At 38.5% G+C, this 22,900-nt stretch overlaps 1 protein-coding gene across 1 annotated transcript in view; it reads left to right on the top strand.

Annotated features, from left to right (window-relative positions):
• The window catches only part of brinp1 (bone morphogenetic protein/retinoic acid inducible neural-specific 1), a 117,180-nt gene that overhangs the window by 25,358 nt on the left and 68,922 nt on the right, over positions 1-22,900 (top strand). The window contains exon 2 of the mRNA XM_085279742.1: positions 5,438-5,705. Coding sequence (XP_085135868.1) covers positions 5,488-5,705 — 218 coding nt within the window. The 5' untranslated portion in view covers positions 5,438-5,487. The remainder of the gene's footprint in view (positions 1-5,437; positions 5,706-22,900) is intronic.

Here is a 22,900-nt window from a genome sequence, read left to right as displayed (position 1 = left end):
TTTTGTGGACTGGAACATGCTCTGACTTCAGAGCATGTTGTTACACCCCGGCCTAGGCAACCGGGGTGCAACGCAGGAAAATAAAAATAAGGAAAATAAAACCACGAAGGCCCTCCACCAAAATCCCAAAACGAAGGTGTCTCAAACGAAAATATTAACAAACCCATTCACAACTATTTACAACAGACTATTTATTTACAACAAAAACACCAAACTATTTACAACACGGGGGAGATCGCGACCATGACACACTGAAACACAGGGTTTAAATACATAGAGGGAGCAATCAGGAAATGGACCACAGGAGGGAAACACAGCTGGGGCAAATTAGAACTGACGAGACAGGGAAAATGTAAACTGAACACACTAAGATAACACAGACTTTCAAAGTAAAGCAGGAAATACATAACAGTCACGCAAAAACAAAACACTGACACACCGAAACGTAACATTTCCCCCTACCCAAAAATCAAACATGTAACCCCAAGTGAAATGTTTGATCAAAACCGGATGAAGGCTGGTGGAGGCTGGAGCGGTCCCACGGACCCTCCAGCGAAGACGGATGAAGTCTGGAGCGGTCCCACGGACCCTCCAGCGAAGGCAGACGAAGGCTGGAGCGGTGCCTCGGACCCTCCAGCGAAGACAAACGAAGACTGAAGCGGTGCCTCGGACCCTCCAGCAAAGGCAGACGAAGGCCGGAGCGGTGCCTCGGACCCTCCAGCGAAGGCGGACGAAGGCTGAAGCGGTCCCTCCAACGGACCCTCCAGCGAAGACGGACGAAGGCTGATGAAGGCTGGAGCGGTCCCACTGACCCTCCAGCAGACGACGAAGGCTGGAGCGGTCCCTCGGACCCTCCAGCGAAGACAAACGAAGGCTGACGAAGGCTGGAGCGGTCCCACTGACCCTCCAGCAGACGAAGGCCGGAGCGGTCCCTCGGACTCTCCAGCGAAGGCAGATGAAGGCTGGAGCGGTCCCACGGACCCTCCAGCGAAGGCGGATGAAGTGTGGAGCGGTCCCACGGACCCTCCAGCGACGACAAAGGCTGGGGCGGTCCCACGGACCCTCCCCTCAGCGAAGGCAGACGAAGCTGATGAAGGCTGGAGCGGTCCCACTGACCCTCCAGCAGACGACGGAGGCTGGAGCGGTCCCACAGACCCTCCAGCGAAGGCGGATGAAGGCTGGAGCGGTCCCCGGGCCCTCCAGCGAAGACAGACGGAGGCTGGAGCGGTCCCCGGGCCCTCCAGCGAAGACAGACGGAGGCTGAAGCGGTCCTCGGACCCTCCAGCGAAGACAGAAGGCCGAAGCTGTCCCTCCTTCGGACCCTCCAGCAATCCCGGACCCTCCAGCGAAGACAGACGGCCGAAGCGGTCCCTCCCTCGGACCCTCCAGCGACGGCGGAGGGTCCTTTTTCTGAGCAAGAATCCTGACATTCCTTCACTGTCCAAATGTGTTTAACTTTTTTTTATGGCAGCAATGAACATGACAGTTTACTTATTTTCATTTAAGACATGTTTTATTTTAATTAAGTTTAAAACTTTTTTATTTAATGTAAAATTATATTTTGTTTTAATTTACTTTCAAATTCTTCAGTTGCTGAAGGGGCTGCATAGTTTTCACAAATTTCATAGTTCAGAATAGCTATAATTGTACCAGATAGTAAGTTGGACTAGACTGTAATACAAACCGTTCAGTTTTCAACAATAAAACTGACTGAAATGAGAGAAAGACTGAGTGTGAGACTTTGTTATTAGATAAAATGAATATTGATAAAGTTTACCTTTATGTACAGAATCTGAATATCGCAAAATATTTTTAAAAATTGCAATAATATCGTATCGTGCGTTAAGTATTGTGATAATATCGTATCGTGGGATGTATGGTGATTCCCACCTCTACTATCTATCTACATCAAAACGTGGAGAATCGTTATGAGATGTTTGAAAAAAATCATCAGTGAGGCCATGATGTTTTATTTTCTCTTGTGGGTAATGTTTAAATACAGTCTAACATAATCCTAAAAGTAAGTTATTAGAGCCAGACCTCTGTGATGTATGACAACGTGCCATTTGTATTTTCTTGCCTTAAGGCTATCTCTGATATTTGTTCTCAAAATCCTCATATTCCCTCACAGAATTTAGTGCATGCAAATGCATCCAGTATCTCTCTGTCAATGAGGGACTGGATGGTTGACACCCCATCCAGTTGTTAAACCCTCCCTGTGGTTCTCTTCCAAATTATTTGGCTCTCCTTGTGATGACATTCATCGGTTTCCTACACTGAACAGTTCTCTTAGGACCTGGGTAATAGTGATTAACCAAGTATGTTATCTTCTCCCAAGCTAATTTAACATCACCGTCCTTAGTGGCTTATTTACTTTGATTTGCTCCTTGTGAATCAGCATTTCATGCACGTGAGCATAAGCGTGTTCATGGGAGAAATGTGGCAAATGCTCTCTGTAGCTTTCATATATAAACTAAAAGACTTTTAAACCTTCAAAAAAGAGTGTATCTGATTCCTAATCCCATCACATTTCCAGCTGTGCAGCTGGTTCACTGCACCACATGCCTCAGCCCCTCAAATACCACAAGTCCATCACCTTGCCCCATGTGGACATTGCTTTTCACCAATGAGCACTGATTCATGAAGGTGCGGCCCTCACATTTTAAAGGCTTCACACAGTCAATGCGCAAACTATTATTTTAACACAGTACTACTAATAAAAAGCATCGTAAAAAATTTAATATAAATTGACCGACTATACATAGTTACTCAGCATTTAGTATAACCACTTACTTGTGCTCGGTCAAGACTCAGTTTTATCAGGTACATTTTGGTACAGAGTGTGAAAATGTTCAGATGGGAAACTCACAAAGCCAGCAGGAAAAAAATCTGTCGTGAGATCATTTTTTTTGGCAGTACAAGAGAGACAGCCATCTACGTATGAATAAACCTGACTGAGGATTTACTCTGTCAGGTGGCCATATGAATGTAAATGCGCTTACTAAGAGGTTTCAGACTAATGCTCCAGGTGGTGGAAATGACAGAGTACTGGGTCAGCTGTAGACATGGTTTTTATGGTAGTGCAACTGCTAAGAGCACAAAGTAACTAAATCAAGTGTTGCAGTAAGTCAGTAAGTAATAGTGAGAAAGACGACCAGTTAGTCATTAATATAATAAATAGGCACATAAGGACGTGTAAGGTGAATTCTGTACATGAAGAAGATGTATATTTTTACTGTACAGTGATCCTGTGATTCTTCATAAATCCTCAACAAATTATGCTTGCTGTGTTTGGTGTATGTAACATATACATACACATGTATGAAATGTTATATGTATATACAGTATACAGAAAATACACATGCTATACAGTATGGAATATTCCTATTAACTACATAATAGTAATATTACTTTCTACCAATTTTCAATTTAGTCGCATTTTGATTCATTCATGACCAGAATATATAATTAATTCTAATTAATTAATTAGTAATAAATTAAAACTTTAAAACGTCCATGAGCGTTATGCACAGAGCCGTCACAGCAGGTCAGCCTTTATCTGAAAACCACTATACCAGCTACTTTATAGGAGAAATATCCACTGATTTTATGTATATGAATAACTCAAAAGCAAACACATTTGTGAAGGAAGCAATGCACTCTCCAACCATAGTAATGTACACAAAGAGCTACGCACAAACTTTCATGAAAATGCATCATGCAAACAGCATTTGTCTCTACATTAGCAATTAAAAATGGAGAAACTTTGATTTGTCATTTCCATTATTTATTGGCCTGTTGTACTGGATGTGCATGTAGTTCTCAGATAACAATATAACTCATAACTCATTAAAGAATTGTTATTAATTATAAAGTAGACTGCTGTATGCAGACAGCACTCCTATAAACCGTTTAAAAAATTTAATTTAAATATTAAAAAAAAAATCTCACATTTTCTTTTGACATGGCATTACAAAAATGCTCACTGCTCATTTTAGCACAATCACAAAAGTATTAATCCCTGGTCAGTATTTCCTCTCTCTGTCTCATTATATTGTTTCATTCTGACAGCCAAGCTCAAATTAGTCTAACGTAATTAACATAAAACATGACTGCTATTAAAGCGGGAATAAAGTGTTATTGGAGGAAAGTTGAAATTTCATTACAATCAGCTTATACTTCAAATATGGCAGTGTGATTATTGCTAGTTATATAAGTTGATATTCAAATGATCTCTGATTCTTCCAAGTATTTTTGCAAGGAGATGAAACATTGTTTAAATAATAAAAAATATAGAATTAATTTAACTGACGTGCTAATTTGAGCCATGACATGACAGAAGAAAAAGAAATATAATAATAATAATTAAAAAAAAGAAAAAACCTTCCCCATCCGTATACTATGATTAGTTTAACTTTGGCAATCAAGCAGTTCATCATGTATTTAACTGGAAAAGATTAGGCCCATTAAATTTTCCCTGCTCTTTTATGATGTGTTATTGTGTAATAAACCATGAAGGGAGGGGAAATTTTTGCATAGAGTAGCACTTAATAGCACACTGTTGCTCCACGGCCAGGGGCCAGAGTTCTTAAATGCAATTACTGATGAAAATCTTTTTTTTTCTTATCGGAAACTGCAAGGCATAATTTCAGTGTCAAATAGATATTTTCATTCAAAAGCACAAGGAGTACAAAGAGAAAATGAATAATTTTTAATGTCCAAAATTTTTTTTCCACTTTTAATTTAACAGTATTTAAGTATTAAACTGGGTTAGTAATGCTATAGCATGCACATGTTATGTATATGCTTCCCAATGAGAGGCAGGTTTCTGGCTGGTGCTTTTAGATGAACTTTTCCTATTGATTCTTTTGCTTTTATTGTGTATTGTTTGTGACATATTTACAGAACAACATTATATGTAATAATAAGATTTGTGTGATGACAAAAGCAGTGGTCTAACTGAAAGTTTCTTCTGGTAATAACTGCCACCATTGGTCAAAGGGAGATGTTGATCTTGCATGTTAGTGGATGAGTGTCTTGCATGTTAGTGGATGAGTGTCATAACAAGTCAAGTTGCCTCTAACCCTGTCAGAAATTATAATGATAGCTATTACATAACTGGAGAAAGTGTTAATAAAAAACAAAAACAAAAAACAGTCTATGTATGAAGAGGCAGAATGTGCATGTTTTCCTAAGAACAAAGAAAAAAAAATCCAGACATGGAGGGGGCGCAAAGCTAAGAAAGAGCAGAAAATAAATATACACCATGTCACAGTGAAGTGACAATGACAAGGGCACTGTCTTATTTGTTCGGTACAAGACAATTAACCTAACTCTATGACATCTTCTTGTACCGCTAAAATAGAGTTTGTCATGTAACAACTCTCTTTCTCTGCATCTCCTTCCCCCCCTTCCCTCTGCTCTTCTCTCCCATCAGGTCTCCACATAATGGAGCGAGAATGAACAGAGAGCGGCTTAAAAAAAAGCATGAACTGGAGGTTTATTGAGGTCATCTGCTTCCTGTTTATATGGGACCATATAACAGTTCAGTCTTCCCGCCAGGATCCGTTGGCCACTGAACAACATGTCACCAAGCAATATGACTGGCTCATCTCTGACCGCGGACCTTTCCACCACTCTCGGAGTTATCTGTCCTTTGTGGAAAGATTCCGCCAAGGATTTACGACTAGATATAAAATTTATAGGTGAGTTCACTTTCAGCCTGTGTACTGATGCCACTCATGCTTTTTAGGGGAATGTCTTTTTACGGCTTTGCTATTTTCAGATTTTGAGATTTTAGTTGCAAAAAGCTGAACTCTGTACATCTTTAACCCATTAAGTGTACTTTTTTATATTTAGATGCAGCCAGTCTCACCCCCGTGAAATTGTTTTATTATATTAATGAAGTGCGGATAAGACTCCTTGCTTTAGCTTGCTACTGTAGACCAATACACTGTAGACAACAGAGTAGGTTTTTAATGTTGAAGCAGTATTCTTAAAATGACTTTCGTGCTAAGACACCAAAAAAGTCAAGAGAATGGAGTCAGTCAGCTATCAGTTTCTGGTGAATTTTTATTTTAATTTTCAATGTAATTTATTTTAATTTTATTTACATACCACTGAATCACAGCAACAGTTGTCTCAAGGGGCTTTTTATTGTAAAGCAAAGACCCTACAATAACATAGGCAAAACTTGGCATTTACATCCAGTCTGTTTGTCCTGTCATCCTCCTTTCACCGCAAACCGAATGCAGTATATGATTGGCCGTCCCTGAGCAAGATCCTAGCAGAAGCTTCTTCCTGTTAAAAGGGAGTTTTTCCTTCCCATCATCACCAAGTTTTTACTGACAGGGGGTCATCTGAATGTTGGTTTTTTTCTATAATATATTTAGGTCTTTGCGTTAAGAAATAAAGGGTCATGAGGTTACTGTTGAATTGAATTGAATTGAATCACATGGTGATTAATTGTGATAAATCATTAGAAATTGTAAATTTGTTGTCATCTACATATATAGGAATACCAACTGGGTTGGAATTGATATTTTAAAATTAGTCCATCAACATACTGCACAACTATTCCTAAAATTAGTTTATTTATCATTAAGTCAATTTTTGGGGTCTGTGGGATAAAAAGAAAAAATGCAGCCACATATACAAAATAATATAAAAATAAAAATAATAATAAAAGAAGAAAAAAAGATACAAATTAAAGCTAATATATTTCAATATTACTTCACCTGTAGTGATTCAGTTACATACAGTACCTAGAACCTTCAAGGACGTTATTTTGACCCCACAGAAATTAATTTAAAACAGCAATTGTGGCATGCCAAACTGCTTAGCAACATATATTGCTTACTCATAAACTTACAAGACTGTGCGAAGTGTATATCTAGAGAAAAGAAGAATAATTACTGCAGGGCAAAACAGGTCACCGATGGGATGTTGAGCTGGGTCAGAGTGGGGGTGCGCGTGACGGTACACATGGAGAACCTGGCAAGTTACCGGCTGTGCAGAGCAGCAGGGGAACTGTAGCTGAACTGAGCAGAGAGTCCAGAGTGTGGAGTACTAATCCTAGGAAATAAAGAGTGAAATCCAGAGCAGAGCAGCCGAATCGGATGGGTTTCAGCCTGATGAGCCTGGCTGAGGAGGGGTGTGGATTGAGCAGTGTGGACAGTGGATGACAGAGATGCAGGTCAGGTAAAGTAGAGGCAGATGTGAATGGTGTGATAAACTTTGACTGCTGTACTTTTATAGTAACTCTGTGATTATTTTTTAAATGTAGGCAATGGCTGGTTCAGTCTGTTTCACAGTGAGCACTTTTTTTAAATTTTAATGTAACTAATACCACCTGTGTCGCAAAAATAATCTTTTAGGTTTTCCATACTGTTCTCCTGCAATAGTGAAATTATTGTGTGATGTTGCGAGCCATTTTTATTAGTAAATTGAAATACAAGTTTTTAACTTTATGATAATCGAAATAATTTATAAAACTGGTAAAATAAAAACCTCCAATGATTTTTTAATCCCCTGATAAATTTGTAAGCATGCTCATTTACAAAAAGTGAACAGTTTCTATTTTTTATTGTAGTTTCATTTCAATTGAGACAGACAGAACATCAACCAAAAACCCAGACAAAACGCTCCATAAACATTATGAATAGATTGGCATGTCATTGAGTGAAGTAAGTATTTGATCCCCTTCAAACCAGACAGATTTCTGGCTCCAACAGATTGGCCGTGTGCCCGTGTGATAAACAGATCACAAAGAATCAGTCAAATACAGATACTCATCATCTTGATTCATAACTCATTATGTCCATAAAAGAAAACCTGTCAACAGATTCAGTTTCTTACATTACAACCTCTCCACCACCAAAGACCAGTCAAAGGATGTCGGAGACAAGACCGTAGACCTGCACATGGCTGTAATGTGCTCAAAGACAGCAAAAAGCTTGTTGAGAATTAGAAATAAAATGACCGTCAATCACCTTCATTCTGGAGCTCCATTCAAGGTCTTGCTTCATGGGGTGAGGATGATCATGAGAATGTGAGAAAGGTGTTGGATTATCCCAGAACTACATAACACATAACACCATAATTAGTTGAAATCTTGCAAAGTCCACAAGGTCCCTCTGCTCAAGAAGGCACATGTACAGGCCTGTCTTATGCTTGCCAGTGAACATCTAAATGATTCAGAAAAGGGCTGGGATAAAATGGTGCAGTCAGATGAAACCAAAACTGAGCTCTTTTGCTTGAACTTGAACCGCCATGTTGGGAGGAAGAGACATGCTTAATTTGACCCAAAGAATACTATCCTTCACAGTCAAGCACAAATGTGGAAACCTTATGCTGTTTTTCTTATAAGGGTATAGGACAACTTTATTGCATTGAGAGGCCAATGGATGGGGCCATCTACCATAAAATCCTGGATGACAAACCTATTTCTCTCAGCCAGAACACAAAAGGAGGGTGTGAAAGCTTGAAGTTGACAAGGGGCAGCCAAAAAGCTAAAGGGAGAGTTTTGAGAGTATCAAAAAGAGGAATGGGCCAAAATCCCTCCTGAGATATGTGCAAACCTGGTGACAAACTATAAGAAATGGCTTACTGCTTTGCTTGCCAGCAAGGGTTTCTCCAAAAAGTACTAAGCTATGTTTTCTTAAAGACCAAATACTTATTTCACTAAATAACGTGCAAATTAATTTATAATTTTTATGTAATGTGCTTTTTCTGGATTTGTGGTTAATATTTTGCCTCTCACTAGTAAAGTGAAACTGCCATAAAAATTGGAGACTGTTCATGTCTTTGTAAGTGGGCAAACTAACAAATTCGGTAGGGGAATAATGAATCATTTTCCCCGTTATATTTAGTCGAATCTTATTCATAATTAGAGAAATATCAGCTCAATTTCTTCAACTTCTTGTTTAACTGCAAAAATATTTAACTGCAAGAGGACATAGGTGCTTGGCAAGCTTGCTTTAAATAGGAATATAACAACTAGTTGGCAGCCAGATCAAGTCCCCTATTGCAAAGACTTATGTCACAGATGAGCTGGACTCATCGATTGTCTGATAGATCTGTCTGTGTTTATGAATTAGATGGTCATTATTTGCTGCATTTACCCTCAGTTAGACCACAGCCGTTTGGAGACAAGATGCCTCAGACAAAGGTGACTTAGGCAATCACCTTGCGATCAAAAGCGATCACCCAGAAATTAAGGGTGTTGCATACTTAACCTCGTGGCGAGGGTACAGCGTGGACTAGTTGCCAATCTGTCCCAGGACCTCAGCAATTCCAGCAATTCTGTAAACAACCACTAATTTTTCAAACTCTCACGAATGTTAATATTCTATTTTTATTCTAGTTTGACTGAGCAATTAGGCCCACAAAAATGTGTTATTCACTCGATTAAATTAAACTCATTGCACTGCAGTTCACTTTGATTCAGCCCAGTTCAAATCAGTTCAGTTCAATTAAATATTAATTTTGCACCACTTACTTATTTATGCCCAAATCATAGAGTTTGACATTCATTAGTTGCAACATAATCCATAACATGCAACATACATTCTGTTGCTTTACATCGCCAGCCTCCTCAGTGCTCACACAAAGAAGCAAAAGTACAAAAATCGGATGGCTTAAATCTATCTTTCTCAGAATGATGTGCTTTGATTTCCTATCATCCCCCTACAGTCTGCTAAGTCGGAATTATAGAAAGACTGCAAACAGAGTAAGAGAATCATTTGCCTCATTCTTTGGCAGTTCTTTCACAGACTTGCTTGTCTTGCTTTCCTTCGTCTCACTTGGTAACTTGCCACAGCCCTTGGTCCCCACTGACTTTCACTCCTTGATATTGTCACATGAACGGTAAACAATGCATTTGCATAATGCGTAACTTGACAGAGCAGGATGTTGCACAGAGACATGAATCTCAGAGGCAAAACTTCAGAAGCTGCTTTCCGCAGACACTGTACAGCCGTCGAGTCCTGTCTGTGATGCTGCAGTGATTTATTAAAACAGAGTGTGTGTATGTACGTCAGGTGCTTCTGGGACTATTGGTGGGCCCAGGTGGTTCCTGTTGTTTTTCACACTTAACAAACCATTAGTGGCATCAAATTCAGCCATGAGTTCTAGATATCCCCTTCATCATGACAAGTCAATTAAACCTAAAGTATGAAAAAATGATGTGTTTCTCATTAAAACAATCAACTATCCATACCTATACGAGGCATCTGTAAACAATTCAAACTTTGATAGATCTTTTTTATTTCCGTCTGACATTTAAATGATCTTGTGATGCCTATTAGTGTACAAAAATGAGAAATACTTCTAGGCACAGCATATACATTTTGCAAAAAAAAAACAACCCCAAAGTATCTAAGAGGAATGCATGAAATTGTTGCCAAAGGTCAAGAGCTTTAAATCATTCCAACCTCGACCTTCAGATAATTTCAGTGATTAGCGCATCTTCAACCAGGAAGGTGGAGTGACATCGACTGATGTAGTGTTTGTTTGGAATGAAATCATACATAGCCTTGGTCCTGCTTGGCACATGATTGCCCAGGCGTGCTCTGCTCTAACAACCAATGAGGACTGAATCGCTTTGTAAATTTCCCCGGGGACTTTCTCTGCCTCAACAATTTAGTGGTGGAAAGTGGTTGAATCAGATTTGCAGAGAGACAAAGCATCCATTCCTTTCGGGTTCACTTATCAAGAGAGATTACCCCGGAGGCACGCGGTGTGGACAATGCCAACCTGATCAGCAACAAACAAATCTCCCCCATCTTTAATAACATGGGCAGTGTGCCTAATTTGAAGGATAAACACGGAATTAGAAGGTTCCAGCCCTGCGTCTAGTGCTCTGAAAAGGTCATTGCCGCTTCAAGGGGAGAGACACACACACCGGAAGGCACCAATTATCTGCTCCCTCTAGACTTATGTGTCTTAAAGAAATTATTGGAGTGTTCTTTGTATGAGTAATTGTCGCCACCCTCTCCCTGCTGATTGCAGTCTTTAAACAGAATCTTACTCTTTGTCATATATATTTCCTTTATTGTATTTTGGTCAAAAAAGCCACTTTAACTGCTGGCTGCATACAGTTTTTTATATCAGAGCTCAGCTGAATAAGGTGTTAGTGGTGAAATTCGATGGCCTGTTTTGCTCACACTAGCATCACTTGTGCTCCTGCTTGTACTCTATTATAGGGTCGAATGTGTTTCAGATGATGCGTGTTCTCTGTCTGGTCTTTGTTCGCAGAGCTCAATCTCAGGTTCTTGCGTGTTTGGGAAAAAAAATCCAATATAAATGCAAATCTGGTAGCCATTAATGCATTTTAAAGGCCTCAAATCAGCATTGCACTGTAATCAAAGAAGCAGGATGAGGGTTGTTATTTAGAATAAAAAATATTTATTAAAATGCATGGCTTTCATAGATTGTACTCTGAAAAGCTGTGCAGGATGAATAGAGAGGTCTGATAGAGCTTCTCTTGTCACTAAGTCAGAGCTCAGCAACCCTCAAAATGTATCCAAGGATCCGATCAAAATCCTGCAATGACCTGCGAAAATATTATGCTAAATTAAATTAAAATCTCATAACAAAAGAAGTTCAATCTTTGGACTTTGATTCAAAAATGTTGAACACAAGTATTATAACTTATTTCACAAAGGAAATTTAGATTTTCTTTGTTGCACTCCTCTGTTGTACTCTGTCTCTATACTGACTTAGTAAAGCCTTTTGAAAAAAACACTATAAAACCCACTTTCACTGTACTTTCGTCCCTTCCAGCCCTGCATCTGTCTCATCATCATCGGTCAAAGCTCTATTTAAGAAATGTCCTGCTCAGTCAGATTGAATCTTAATCAAACTTGCTTTCGGCTGCCTACAAAGTCTGCGCAATACCCTATTGAGTGAGTGTCTAAAGAATTTACAGCTTGTTGGTGGGCACCTAAACCAGTAGTGAGAATGCCTCTGAAGCACATTATCTCCTGTTGTGTGCTACATGTGAAAAGGTCAACTTCAAACAGTGTCCTGACCTGATTTTTTTCGACATTGTCCAAAGTTGTGTGCTTGGGTTCATGTGAAAACATGAAAGTATTTGCCTCTTATTGCAAGTGTTTTTCCTTTGTTCCTTAATTCATGAGATTCTTGACTGTTAAGATAATCCAGCAGTAAAAGCTGCTTGTAAATCTGGACATCTGGACAAACCACCAGCATCTGGTAGACGTAGCAATTCTTCTCTTTTCCTTACCTGTGGCAGCAGGAGCTCAATGGCAATAATTTCCCAGAGATCCTCATGCTTTCCAAGTTGGAAATTTGGTTTGGAGAACTACTTGCGCCAAAGTGTCATAGCTACATGTGTGATTTCCTCACCGAGTCTCATTTCCCTTTTGGCGACTCATTACACATATTTTGACTGTTCCGAGACAATATTACGTGCTGTGCACTCCAAATGGCATTATTATTTTCCATGCTTTGTTTTTGTTACGGAGCTGCAGCACTCTCATGTTACTGTGGCAATTAGACAAACACACATCTCCACAGTGAGTCTGCAACAACACTTTGACTACAAGGTCGTACAGAAATATGACAAAATTTCCCACTAAAGCATTTGTCCATCATACTGTACGAAACTCTTTCTACAAAAGCAGATAAATAGTTTGAGGAATCTCAGAGAGCTGACTGCTGAGTGAAAAAATGTTATTGAATTATACGAGGTCTAATGTCAGGTCACTAATGGTTTACTAATCCTAGCTAATAACATAAGGATACACATTTAATGATATGAGTAGTTTGGAGCTCAACTGTGTTATCATTAAATATCATGTATTTCACCATACCAAACATAACAACTAAAAAGAATTTGCACTGAGCCATGATCACCATCATAGCCTGTTTTTGTTTGGCTTCTTTCTTCTTTTTTTCAAGTTTATGTTCCCCAGTTTGGCTAGTTTGATTTAGGGTTTTTGCAACCACGATAGGCTTTTATTTAATTAAATTTACCAAGAATACTTCTCAAAGGAAATTTCCTTCATGGTGTTAATTATTCCTAAATGTAATCAGTTTTTAGACGACCACTTGATCAGCACTAAAATGAATAATCTGCTATTCTAATTTGCATGTCCAAACTCATTTTCCTCCGTTTCTAAAATTAAACAGTTCATCAAACAGAAAGCTCTGAATCTCGGACCACACTCCCACCCCTACGTTTTTTTTTCCAATTGCAATATCTTAACATCTGTACATTTTAAAAGGAAAACTTAACTCATACATCAAGAGTGAATATTTAAATGTGCTGATATGTACCTCATTTGTTTTTTAAAAAGATATAAAGGTGTTACATTTGTCCGACTCAGGTTTCGAATTAGTTTGGATGAGCCATCTGTAATTGGATAGAGTGAGCAAAGGAGGATTTGATGTAGTCGGCAGATTTGCTGAGAGAGGCTGCAGAAATGTTTAATTCAGCATGCTGTAGCCAAAGGAAGTGATGGAGGGAGGCAGACGGGAAGTCAGGAAGGATGAAACAGACTGAAGAAAGAGGACAGAGACATTGAGGGTCTGGATTGCCATTAGGCAGGGAGACAGGAAGGTGCTAAAAGTGTGTGATAAAGAAAATGTATATAAGTGTTAGAGACACTGAAGGGGATCCGCTGAGTTCAGTATCAAAACAAGGAAGAGGGGAGCAGACAGGTAAACTGGCAGTGAGGTCATAGTCAAGGTGAGGATGGATGAACACAGACGCACTGGAGTGGTTCAGATGACTCACAAATACCATGAAGCAAAGTGCAGCACTCAAAAAAACAAAAACAAAAACCCCCAACAACAACCAAAGCCTACATTATTAACACATTCTCTGCATCTAATCATGGTTCTACTTAGAAAATGATGGGTTTTTCTTCTGCCAAAATTTTTTAAACTTACATTCACTTAGACACAGATTCTGTGGACCAGGAGAAAATTGCGTAGAGTTTCGGCTATCTCTATTCATCCATGCACTTCTCTACCAATACACGTACACTTCTTTCATGTAACTGCTACTCATTTATTGTTTTTAGCTGTGAGGCAGTGACAGAGACCGTCTAATAATGACACACTGTGTGCGCAGACAGAATGAATGTAATGAGAAAACATAATAAGATAAATAACAATGCCACCTGCAATATGAAGCAAAAAGAGAGCTTAGTGTTGTTTTTTTTCTGTTAATCAACAATTGAACAGCACTATATTGCACCTTTGCAGTATTATTGTGTACAGTCTGAAGCCGTATGTCACCTGTTCTATTGTATTGTCATTGAGCAGAACACAGTAAAAGTGCATCCAGGTGGCCTCAAGGTTTAAGATGCTGACCATGTAATGGCAATGTCCCCAAGTCCAGCCATGGATTCCACTTGCAAGTCATCTCTCACTTTCTGACAGCTCTCCACAGTTGGCTGCCTACGTTAAAAAAAAAAAAAATCACAGATAAATGCTGTAATGTATATATAAATATTTCACATTTCCTAGTGATGCTTTAGTGATTGAGCAAATTAGATGACTCACAAACATGTTGTCACCAAAAGGATTTTGGCTGCCTTCTCGTGCTTTGGCAGCATACACGAATTCCCATTTGCTGACTGAAGCAGTAACGACTTCCAGCACTTGGATTTCAAGCACTCGTCTCAGCCAATCAGGCAAGCTGAAAATCCAGCACTGCTAAAATCTCTCGAGTTGCCATTATCACTGTTGTGCATCGAATGAGCAATTATTTTCTTTTTAAAACTTCTTTTGAAAAACTTTTACGTGACAGACACACTGGAAGCGTTGTTTACTGTGGGGCACAGAAAATATCAGTTTAACTTTAATCTGTTTTTATTCCCTCTACTCTAATCTGTTTCTTTTATACACATTTGGAAGACACAAACACACACATACACACACAACACAAAGTCATCTTGGGGCTATTGCAATTACAATCACTGGAGTACTGCAGAAACTGGGCGTTGATCTGCATTTTTCAGCTTTATATAGGTTTGGGAAAATCAACAGGAGCTGATCTGGGGAGGGACTTTATGCCACTTTCCTTCTCCAACCTAGTGGTAAAAAGCCCCCGCTGTGGGATGACTTAATTACTGGCTAGGAAGGGATGGTAATTAGAGGAGAAACAGGAGGCTAGAAGAAACTGTCAGGGTTAAGTACTGACTAATTCACTGTGTGGGACGCCTGTGCCCCTCTCCCTTGAGACTGGCAATATAACATCAACAGGCAGCAACAAGCACTGAAGATGAGATAACAGCGCAACCATGCATCGAATGACTGTTTTTCTGATATAGTGATCCACGCTGCCTAGTCACACTAGATGCTCAAAGAAAGCTGTTCACTTTGGTTAATGCAAGTTCCAGGACACAAACTCTGGGGAGTCAGTTTAAAGCACACGGCCCACTAATGGTAAATGGTAAATGGCCTGTATTTATATAGCGCCTTACTAGTCCCTAAGGACCCCAAAGCGCTTTACATATCCAGTCATCCACCCATTCACACACACATTCACACACTGGTGATGGCAAGCTACATTGTAGCCACAGCCACCCTGGGGCGCACTGACAGAGGCGAGGCTGCCGGACACTGGTGCCACCGGGCCCTCTGACCACCACCAGTAGGCAACGGGTGAAGTGTCCAAGCTGGGGCTCGAACCGGCAACCTTCCGATTACAAGGCGAACTCCCAACTCTTGAGCCACGATCGCCCCATAATGCTGGCTGTAAGATTCATAAACTTCATAAACTTAAAGTATTCACCAACTGCATTTTGAAACATTTCATTCGTGTTTTAAGAATTTAAAATCCAATCCCTTATATGCAACAGAGCAAACATGGATAGCACAATCAAGCTAAGATAGAAATGTTAGTCAAATATAAAGTCTACAAAGAGCCTTCAACATACAGAGAAAAGCTCTAAAGCTCTAATCAAGCAAACTAACAGAAAACATTTGTGTGTACAGAGACAGTAGTTTATTTCTACAGTAGTTTGTTTCTATTGAGTGAACCGGAATTTGACACAGTTAAATAATATTTTGGTATCGTCATTGTATCTTTGCATTTTTCAAATGCTAGAATGAATTCAAGATTATTTGCCATTTATCTTGCAAATAATAGTTCTAATCAACAATAATCGCAGGCAAAATTACTCACTTAACAAACAAGAGATAAATACTGTACAATAAAGTCTGAATATCTGAAATGCACAACCTCAATATGTTCCAGTGCACAGCATCGCCTCTCTAAAACACCTCATCAGAGGTGTCTTTCCTCTTCTACCCCTCTGTCCTGTAGTCAGCACACGGCTTTGGTGTTGTTTTTTTTCACTGTTTTTTTTGTGACCTACACAAACACAAAAAAGGTTTATTCTCAGCCTTCTGCAGAACATCTGAGTCAGTTCACTTGCAGCAAAACACTGACTCTGTTGGGCTTGTTATCTGGGCTGTCTTAGAAATGTAGCATCACAGGTTTTTCTTATACTGTGTGTTACATGTCTAAAATTATTTTCAAGTGGGCTTTTATTTGCTACCTACTGCAATATTGTGTCAGTTTGCATGGTGATCCAGGGGATACACCACCAGTGGACGCATGTACTCAATTTATTTTTAAAGTAGCCGTTTTGCAAATTAGATTCATGATCATTCAAAGACTGGATATACTGCTGGGAAATGAAACTGTCTGTTTAGATATTGTCAGTACTTAGTCTTTATATTATTTCTTATATTAAAATGCTCCTAATGCTGTAACATTCAGCCTATTTTTTATAATCAGTAGAAAACATAAATACCTTCAGATTTTCTCTGTCGTTTGTAGATAAAACTGTACGCGCTGTTTGTCGTTAGAGAGTCTAAAGATTAAGCTGACCTAAGGGAAATCAGTTAATTTCATGCATTTATTGAGGTGCTGAAGCATCTGTGCACAGGGAAAGCATGCTGTTGTACATATTCTTCACAAATATAAAACCAAAGCCCATTTGCTTTAAAGAATAGGTCTTTTACTAAAATGTGTGTGTAAGGGAAGTTTTAGAAGGAGGACACCGAGTTAGCTAACCTGACAACCTCTGGAAGGTTGTTTTCATCTCTTGGGGCTCACATAGCAAAGGCCTGATAAGTGGGTTTAACAAGTAATGACATGTTTCTCATTTTCAGACTTGAAGCAGTGAAGCAGCAATGATATTAAAGACTACTGACAAGTGCATGCTTGTGACATGATATCTAGCTGAAGTATGATTTCAAAGCGCAGGAGAAAAGTACTTTTAACTGGAGGTCAAGTGTCTAAAAAAGGACACAGAAGGATTAATTCCTGCATGTTGTTATGTCGCTATAAAACCCGTGATCTATTTTGTTTATCTGTTTCCTCCCTTGGTCACAGAATGTTGTTTGTCAACCTACGTGATATAAAATGCTAAATGCTGGTGATATTAATTCAAAGTTATTTTATTTTTAGAGCCGTAATAGTGGCCAAAGTGCTAAAAAAATATCCTGAAACATCTTATTTGCCTCAAAATTCGTCACAGTTTAATTTGCAGTTCTCATAAAGGCAACAGTTTATCACTTATTTATATTACTGCAAGGCAAAATCTAAACCGTATTCAAATTGGTTTCAAATTCTTCATTCACACGGAAATTACGATGGAATAAGGAAGGTAAATTGCAATATTTTTTTCCAGCAGGTAAAAAGATCATTGGGATTACAGAAATGAATTAGCTTAGTAATTTTATCTATTACACTCTTAACAAATGCAGTCCACAAAAACCATCAACATAATGCTTTTATTTTTTAATTTGAGCTGTGACTGACAGTTAATATGGGGTCAGCTGAGTTCAGCAGTAAATGGATATGATACAGTAAGCGACATCTAACAATACCAGCTGATTCTTTTTACTGCATGAATGTTTTGACCTTTGAAGGTTTTCATTACGTGTAGAGTGGGGGAGCACTGTTTGTCACTGTTTACAGGATAGAGCAGATGATGAAGTGTTTTATTATCTGCATACAAAGGGACTTTATATGTCAGGTGGATACATATGCAAACAAAGGATAGCAATCTAGAAAATGTGTTTATAAGACTATGAAGATATTTAGAGATTCTATATGGCTTTCATTTCTGTGCAAGCGCTCTCTCTCATCCAGTTGTATGCTGCGTGAGCTAGTAATAATTTCCATTTCTTCCCTGCCCACACATTGAGACTAGTTCATCAGCAGTACTTCTCACATTACACAGTTAATTAGATTCAAACGCATGCTCATGTCACTCACCCATGCGTTCGCTTCTGGCACAATGTCCCATCAAATTCTTGAGATTAAAGCGAATTAAGAGATTGTTTTTGATTAGATCAATTTTCATTTCATTGCCTCATCACAATTACAAAGTGTACTAACAAAGCTATTATACCAGCAATCATATTCCATTTAGACAATCATGTTCCATTTGCTGATATGCTCTAATTAATAGTTATTAACAGAGAAGCTTACATGTGAATACAGAGATGGAATTTAGGTATTATGGCATAGCCCTCGAAAGCTTGTATTTATTTATTTATTTATTTATTTTTGTCTTTCAGTAAATAAAGAGTATGATTTCATAGCTTTGAAACTTATTTCTATGAAAAAACAACTAAAAATAACTTTTGTATACATTCTCACTATGCTGCCACTGAGCAGACTTCATTGCATTAACTGTTATTGTGGTCACAAGTTAATTCAATTTATAGTTTTTATTTCCCCCTTACTTTGACCCAAACTATTGAGATTCTTTTCTAGGGTCAGCCCATTATTCTGCAGACGCCGAAGTGAATAAAATCATGACAGAGTCAAATGATTTTCTGAGAGGCTTTATTCCAACAGCCGCACATTCACTGGAAAGAATGGATGAAAAATCATTTCCACAATCATACAAGAATGATTGAGGAAAAACACATGTATTTCATTATCCTCCCTTTCTCTGACTTTTCTGTACAGATTACTGCTGATTTTGCTTTAGAAAAAAGAAAAAAATAACAGTGAAACTGAATTATGTTAGCTCGAGCAAAATCTACCCGAAGAAATAAAAAAATCTAATACTGCATGGGTGTTGCTCTCGCACATCACAGCTGATATAATTTTATAATTTAAATAATTTTATAATTTTCTTTCACAACTAATTATGTACTTTTTCATCTCACTGTCAAATACCAGTCAAATACAAACATTTCACACAGATGACTTCCACAGGAACACGCATGATGTTGCATCTTGAAGCACTCCTCTTTTGGAGACTGAGAATTTTTGGTTTTATTTTACCAAAACATATTCAACCTGCAGTACAATAATTATGGACCGAATGCAGTAAGCTGACTGGACATCGACTCCTAGCATAGGAGGGAAATGAGCCAAAGCGTTCTTCAAAAGCAATTCAAAACTTTGCAAGGTCGCTAAGTGGGCTATTCCACAGGAGTTAAGTACTTGAAGTATTTAATTTAACATGACTGAGCATGCAATCAACATGCATTTGACTTACAGGACTAAAAACTACAGAAAAACCTGACAGCTGACAGCAAAAGCATTGTGGGTATCTCCTCTGGTTCTAGAGTTCGGGCAGGTTTTACCTGCAAAGGATGCTTGACAAAGTATTAAAAAACTGAGAACTGTATTTATGCTTATGTTAATTTGTTCCAATTGTATTTGAATTGGAACTAAGGGACTGTGCATAAAAAAGGACTTTAATTCCCCTATAATTAATGCAATATTCAAATTAATGCTGAGAGTCTGCTGTACTACTCCTAACTGTAACTAGGATATGTAATAACAGAAATTGTGACTAAAATGTCTAAAGAATCTAAAATAATATGTGGACCTAGCTGTATGCATATACTACTGTGGCTTTTTGGTCTAAAACAAAATTACTGTTATTCAGTTAGGATAGCAACAAATTACAACTACTTTAATACTTTTAAAAATAATAATACTTTTTGTATTCAAAACCATAATTACAATACAGCAATAATGTTTTAGAGCTGCACTACAGTACACCACAACCAGTGAGAGGGCATATACATTCATAGAATAGTACATACGTACATTTGGATTATCAGGCATTGTAACTACCCTAAGAGAAGGGAGAAGACTGACAGTTAATTTTAATTGGTTCACTTTTAACACCTAATTGTATCTAAATCTATCTGCAAGGAAAAGTCTCTTGGGTTTTTTATATGAACTCTCTGATGGTATACCACTATTTCTGTATAACTCCTCCAATTTCCCCACACTATTTACTCTATTAAAAAAGAAGGGAAAAATCCAGCCTATGCCTGTACTGAAGAGTAAATAAATAAATCAAGAACAAGCAAACAGCTCTGCATAGTCCTTCACTGTGCACTGGAGCATAGGATTAAGATTTTGTCTATTCTGAATAATTCTCAGTGGTTGAAATTCATGCAGGACTTCAATTGTATCTCTGTCTATTTGATTTATTGCCAAGCTTTGCCTCTTTATTATCGGTAATATCTCCCTACCCCTTCCTCTGCCTCCTTTTTCCCGTATATTCTGTCAAAATGCTACATAATACTTTGGCATCATTGCCCATCAGGGAGCGGAAACATGGAAATCTGAGTTAATGCACTGCTGATGATTAGTGTATTTTGTACCCTAGTTTAGCTGGATCATATAGATAAAACCTATTAGGCACTTCATCTGTCAGAACATTAAACTGTTAAGACATGATTTTGCTTCTCCATTAGTTATCCCACAATTTAAAGACATAGGTTCAGAATGGTAACAGTGTTATACTTTATGGCCGATCTGTTCGGCAGTTCATGTAGGTCTGACCCTGGGACTGCTGGCACAAGTGGCCGATGAGAGCATTGTAAGCACAAAGATTTAGTGAAGTACAGTAAAGAGGCTAGCTTAATGGAGTTAGCCTCTTAGCAAATTCATAACAGAGAAAGGGACAGACAGCTTTGGGTGATAACAACCCTGGTGTCCAACCTTTTAGAGGTCAAACGCCAACAATATCAACTCTAAAGTATGGATCACTGGTTAATCACATGAACTAGACGAATTAAATAAGCCGCAAGCTGTAACTCATGAAAGCCTCTTGTTCATAGCTTCGACAAGTGGTCTTCAAAGAAGACAGTCTCTGAAATATGGACATTCATAAGGCCTGCTGGGCCACATATTGGTCTAGATGTAATAACATTTATCCTATATCACTGAAAAGATATCATATCTGAGTGGATGTGATCATGCAGCACTGTTACTGTGTGAGAACACCACGTACAGAATAAAAGAGAATAAGTCAATACTGTGTGGGAAGACAGAATCGCTTCACAAAGTCATTCATGGGGGAATTTCCATTATTGGATCAAAGTCTCCCCCCGTCCTAGCACTTTGCCAGCATTTTCTGTTGAGCCCTCATGGTGCACCACTATCACTCAGCTGAGCATGGCTCTGTAAAGACAGCGTGGCAAAGATTCAATCAACAATGTCTCAGGAATGTTTAATGGGCGTAAAAAAAAACAGCGTAGAATGCTATAAAACAAAGTCCCAGTGTGTAGGACAATTTACTCATTAATTTTAATAAGCATTATTCCACTCTCAGTCATTTGGCTCATACTACCAAAACCCCATCATTTAAAAAAAAAAAAAAAAGCTACATCAATCATATGGGGTTTGCTTTCTGTTCAGAGTAAGTGTAAACAGGTAAATACATTGCAAGACGTGATAAGATTTCTCACTTGTGTCTCATCACTCTTAATTATACAAAATTCAAAACGACCCGCCTATGTCAGAGCCTCCTTTTACTGGGAGCACAGATCACTGCTATTTGTGTTGGTGTTCTGTTTTTCATTTAATGGTTGTTTTGATAGCTCATTATCAGCACAGGAGCTCATTTGCATAAACACTGTATTTTTAAAAGTAGTTGTTAAATTCTCATGTAAAACAGTAAGTATGCATGCCTTCCAATCCTCAGGAAGCATCTCTTTTTAACATGCAAAAGTATCTTGATATAACTTGACTCGAGTTAGACTTTAAGGTCAGTGATTTGATAGACAGCAGTTAATACCTTTGCTTTGATTGGCTGTTAGAAATAGTCTGTTACCCCTTGGAGTGATTTGTTTTTATAGCAGTGAATTAAACCTAAGTAGGTAATTCAAAATAACGTATCATTTTCAACTGCAAATATGAAGTCATCCCTGACAAACAAAGTAGTGCAACAAACGGCTGAAATTGAAAGGTTCACCCTTTATCAAAGCTTGAAAACAGTCTGTTCCTTCTCACATCAGAAGGAAGAAGAACTTGTACAAAACTGCATCAGCAGCCCCAAAATCACACACCTCATTCATGTTGTGTGCGACAGGTACAAAGAAAACAAGTGAATTCTTAAAGGGAGAGAGCCCTCTTCAGTTACGTGTTAAAATAACATTTTTCTGATGTCTACTGATTCTGCTGATCGTTGCACTCATCAGTAACTTCTGACATCAGTGACATTTTCCAGTGCCTATTGCATTACTTTCATGTTCACATCTGAACACTGGATGACAATTATTCATCGTGCAAACACATTTGAATTTCTTTTTTTTTTGGTAACCATTCCAGCATGTATCACAAGGCTATAGATAACAATAGCAAAGCAACTGACTCACCAGATGTGAAACAAAGCAGCGTGTTAAAGGTGATGTGAGAAACTAGAAACAAGTCCAGAATAAATGTGAGAGGAGGAAATTGCTGTCTGTGGAGGCTTTCAGTAGATATTACAGCAGAGGCAAAGGAGCAAAAGGATTTACAAAATCATGTAAATCTGTATATATGCAGTCACCAGCCACTTTGCTACGTATACTTGTTCAATGCAAGTATCTAATTAGCCAATAACCATTTAGACATGTAGACATGGTTGATATGCCCTGCTGAAAA

The sequence above is a fragment of the Mchenga conophoros genome, linkage group LG7 (assembly GCF_057382185.1).
Source record: "Mchenga conophoros isolate Kocher_MC1m ecotype Shallow Benthic linkage group LG7, M_conophoros_male_GT1.1, whole genome shotgun sequence".
Lineage (NCBI taxonomy): Eukaryota > Metazoa > Chordata > Actinopteri > Cichliformes > Cichlidae > Mchenga > Mchenga conophoros.
Note: the sequence above shows the minus strand (reverse complement) of the source record. Positions and strands in the feature narration are given on the sequence as shown.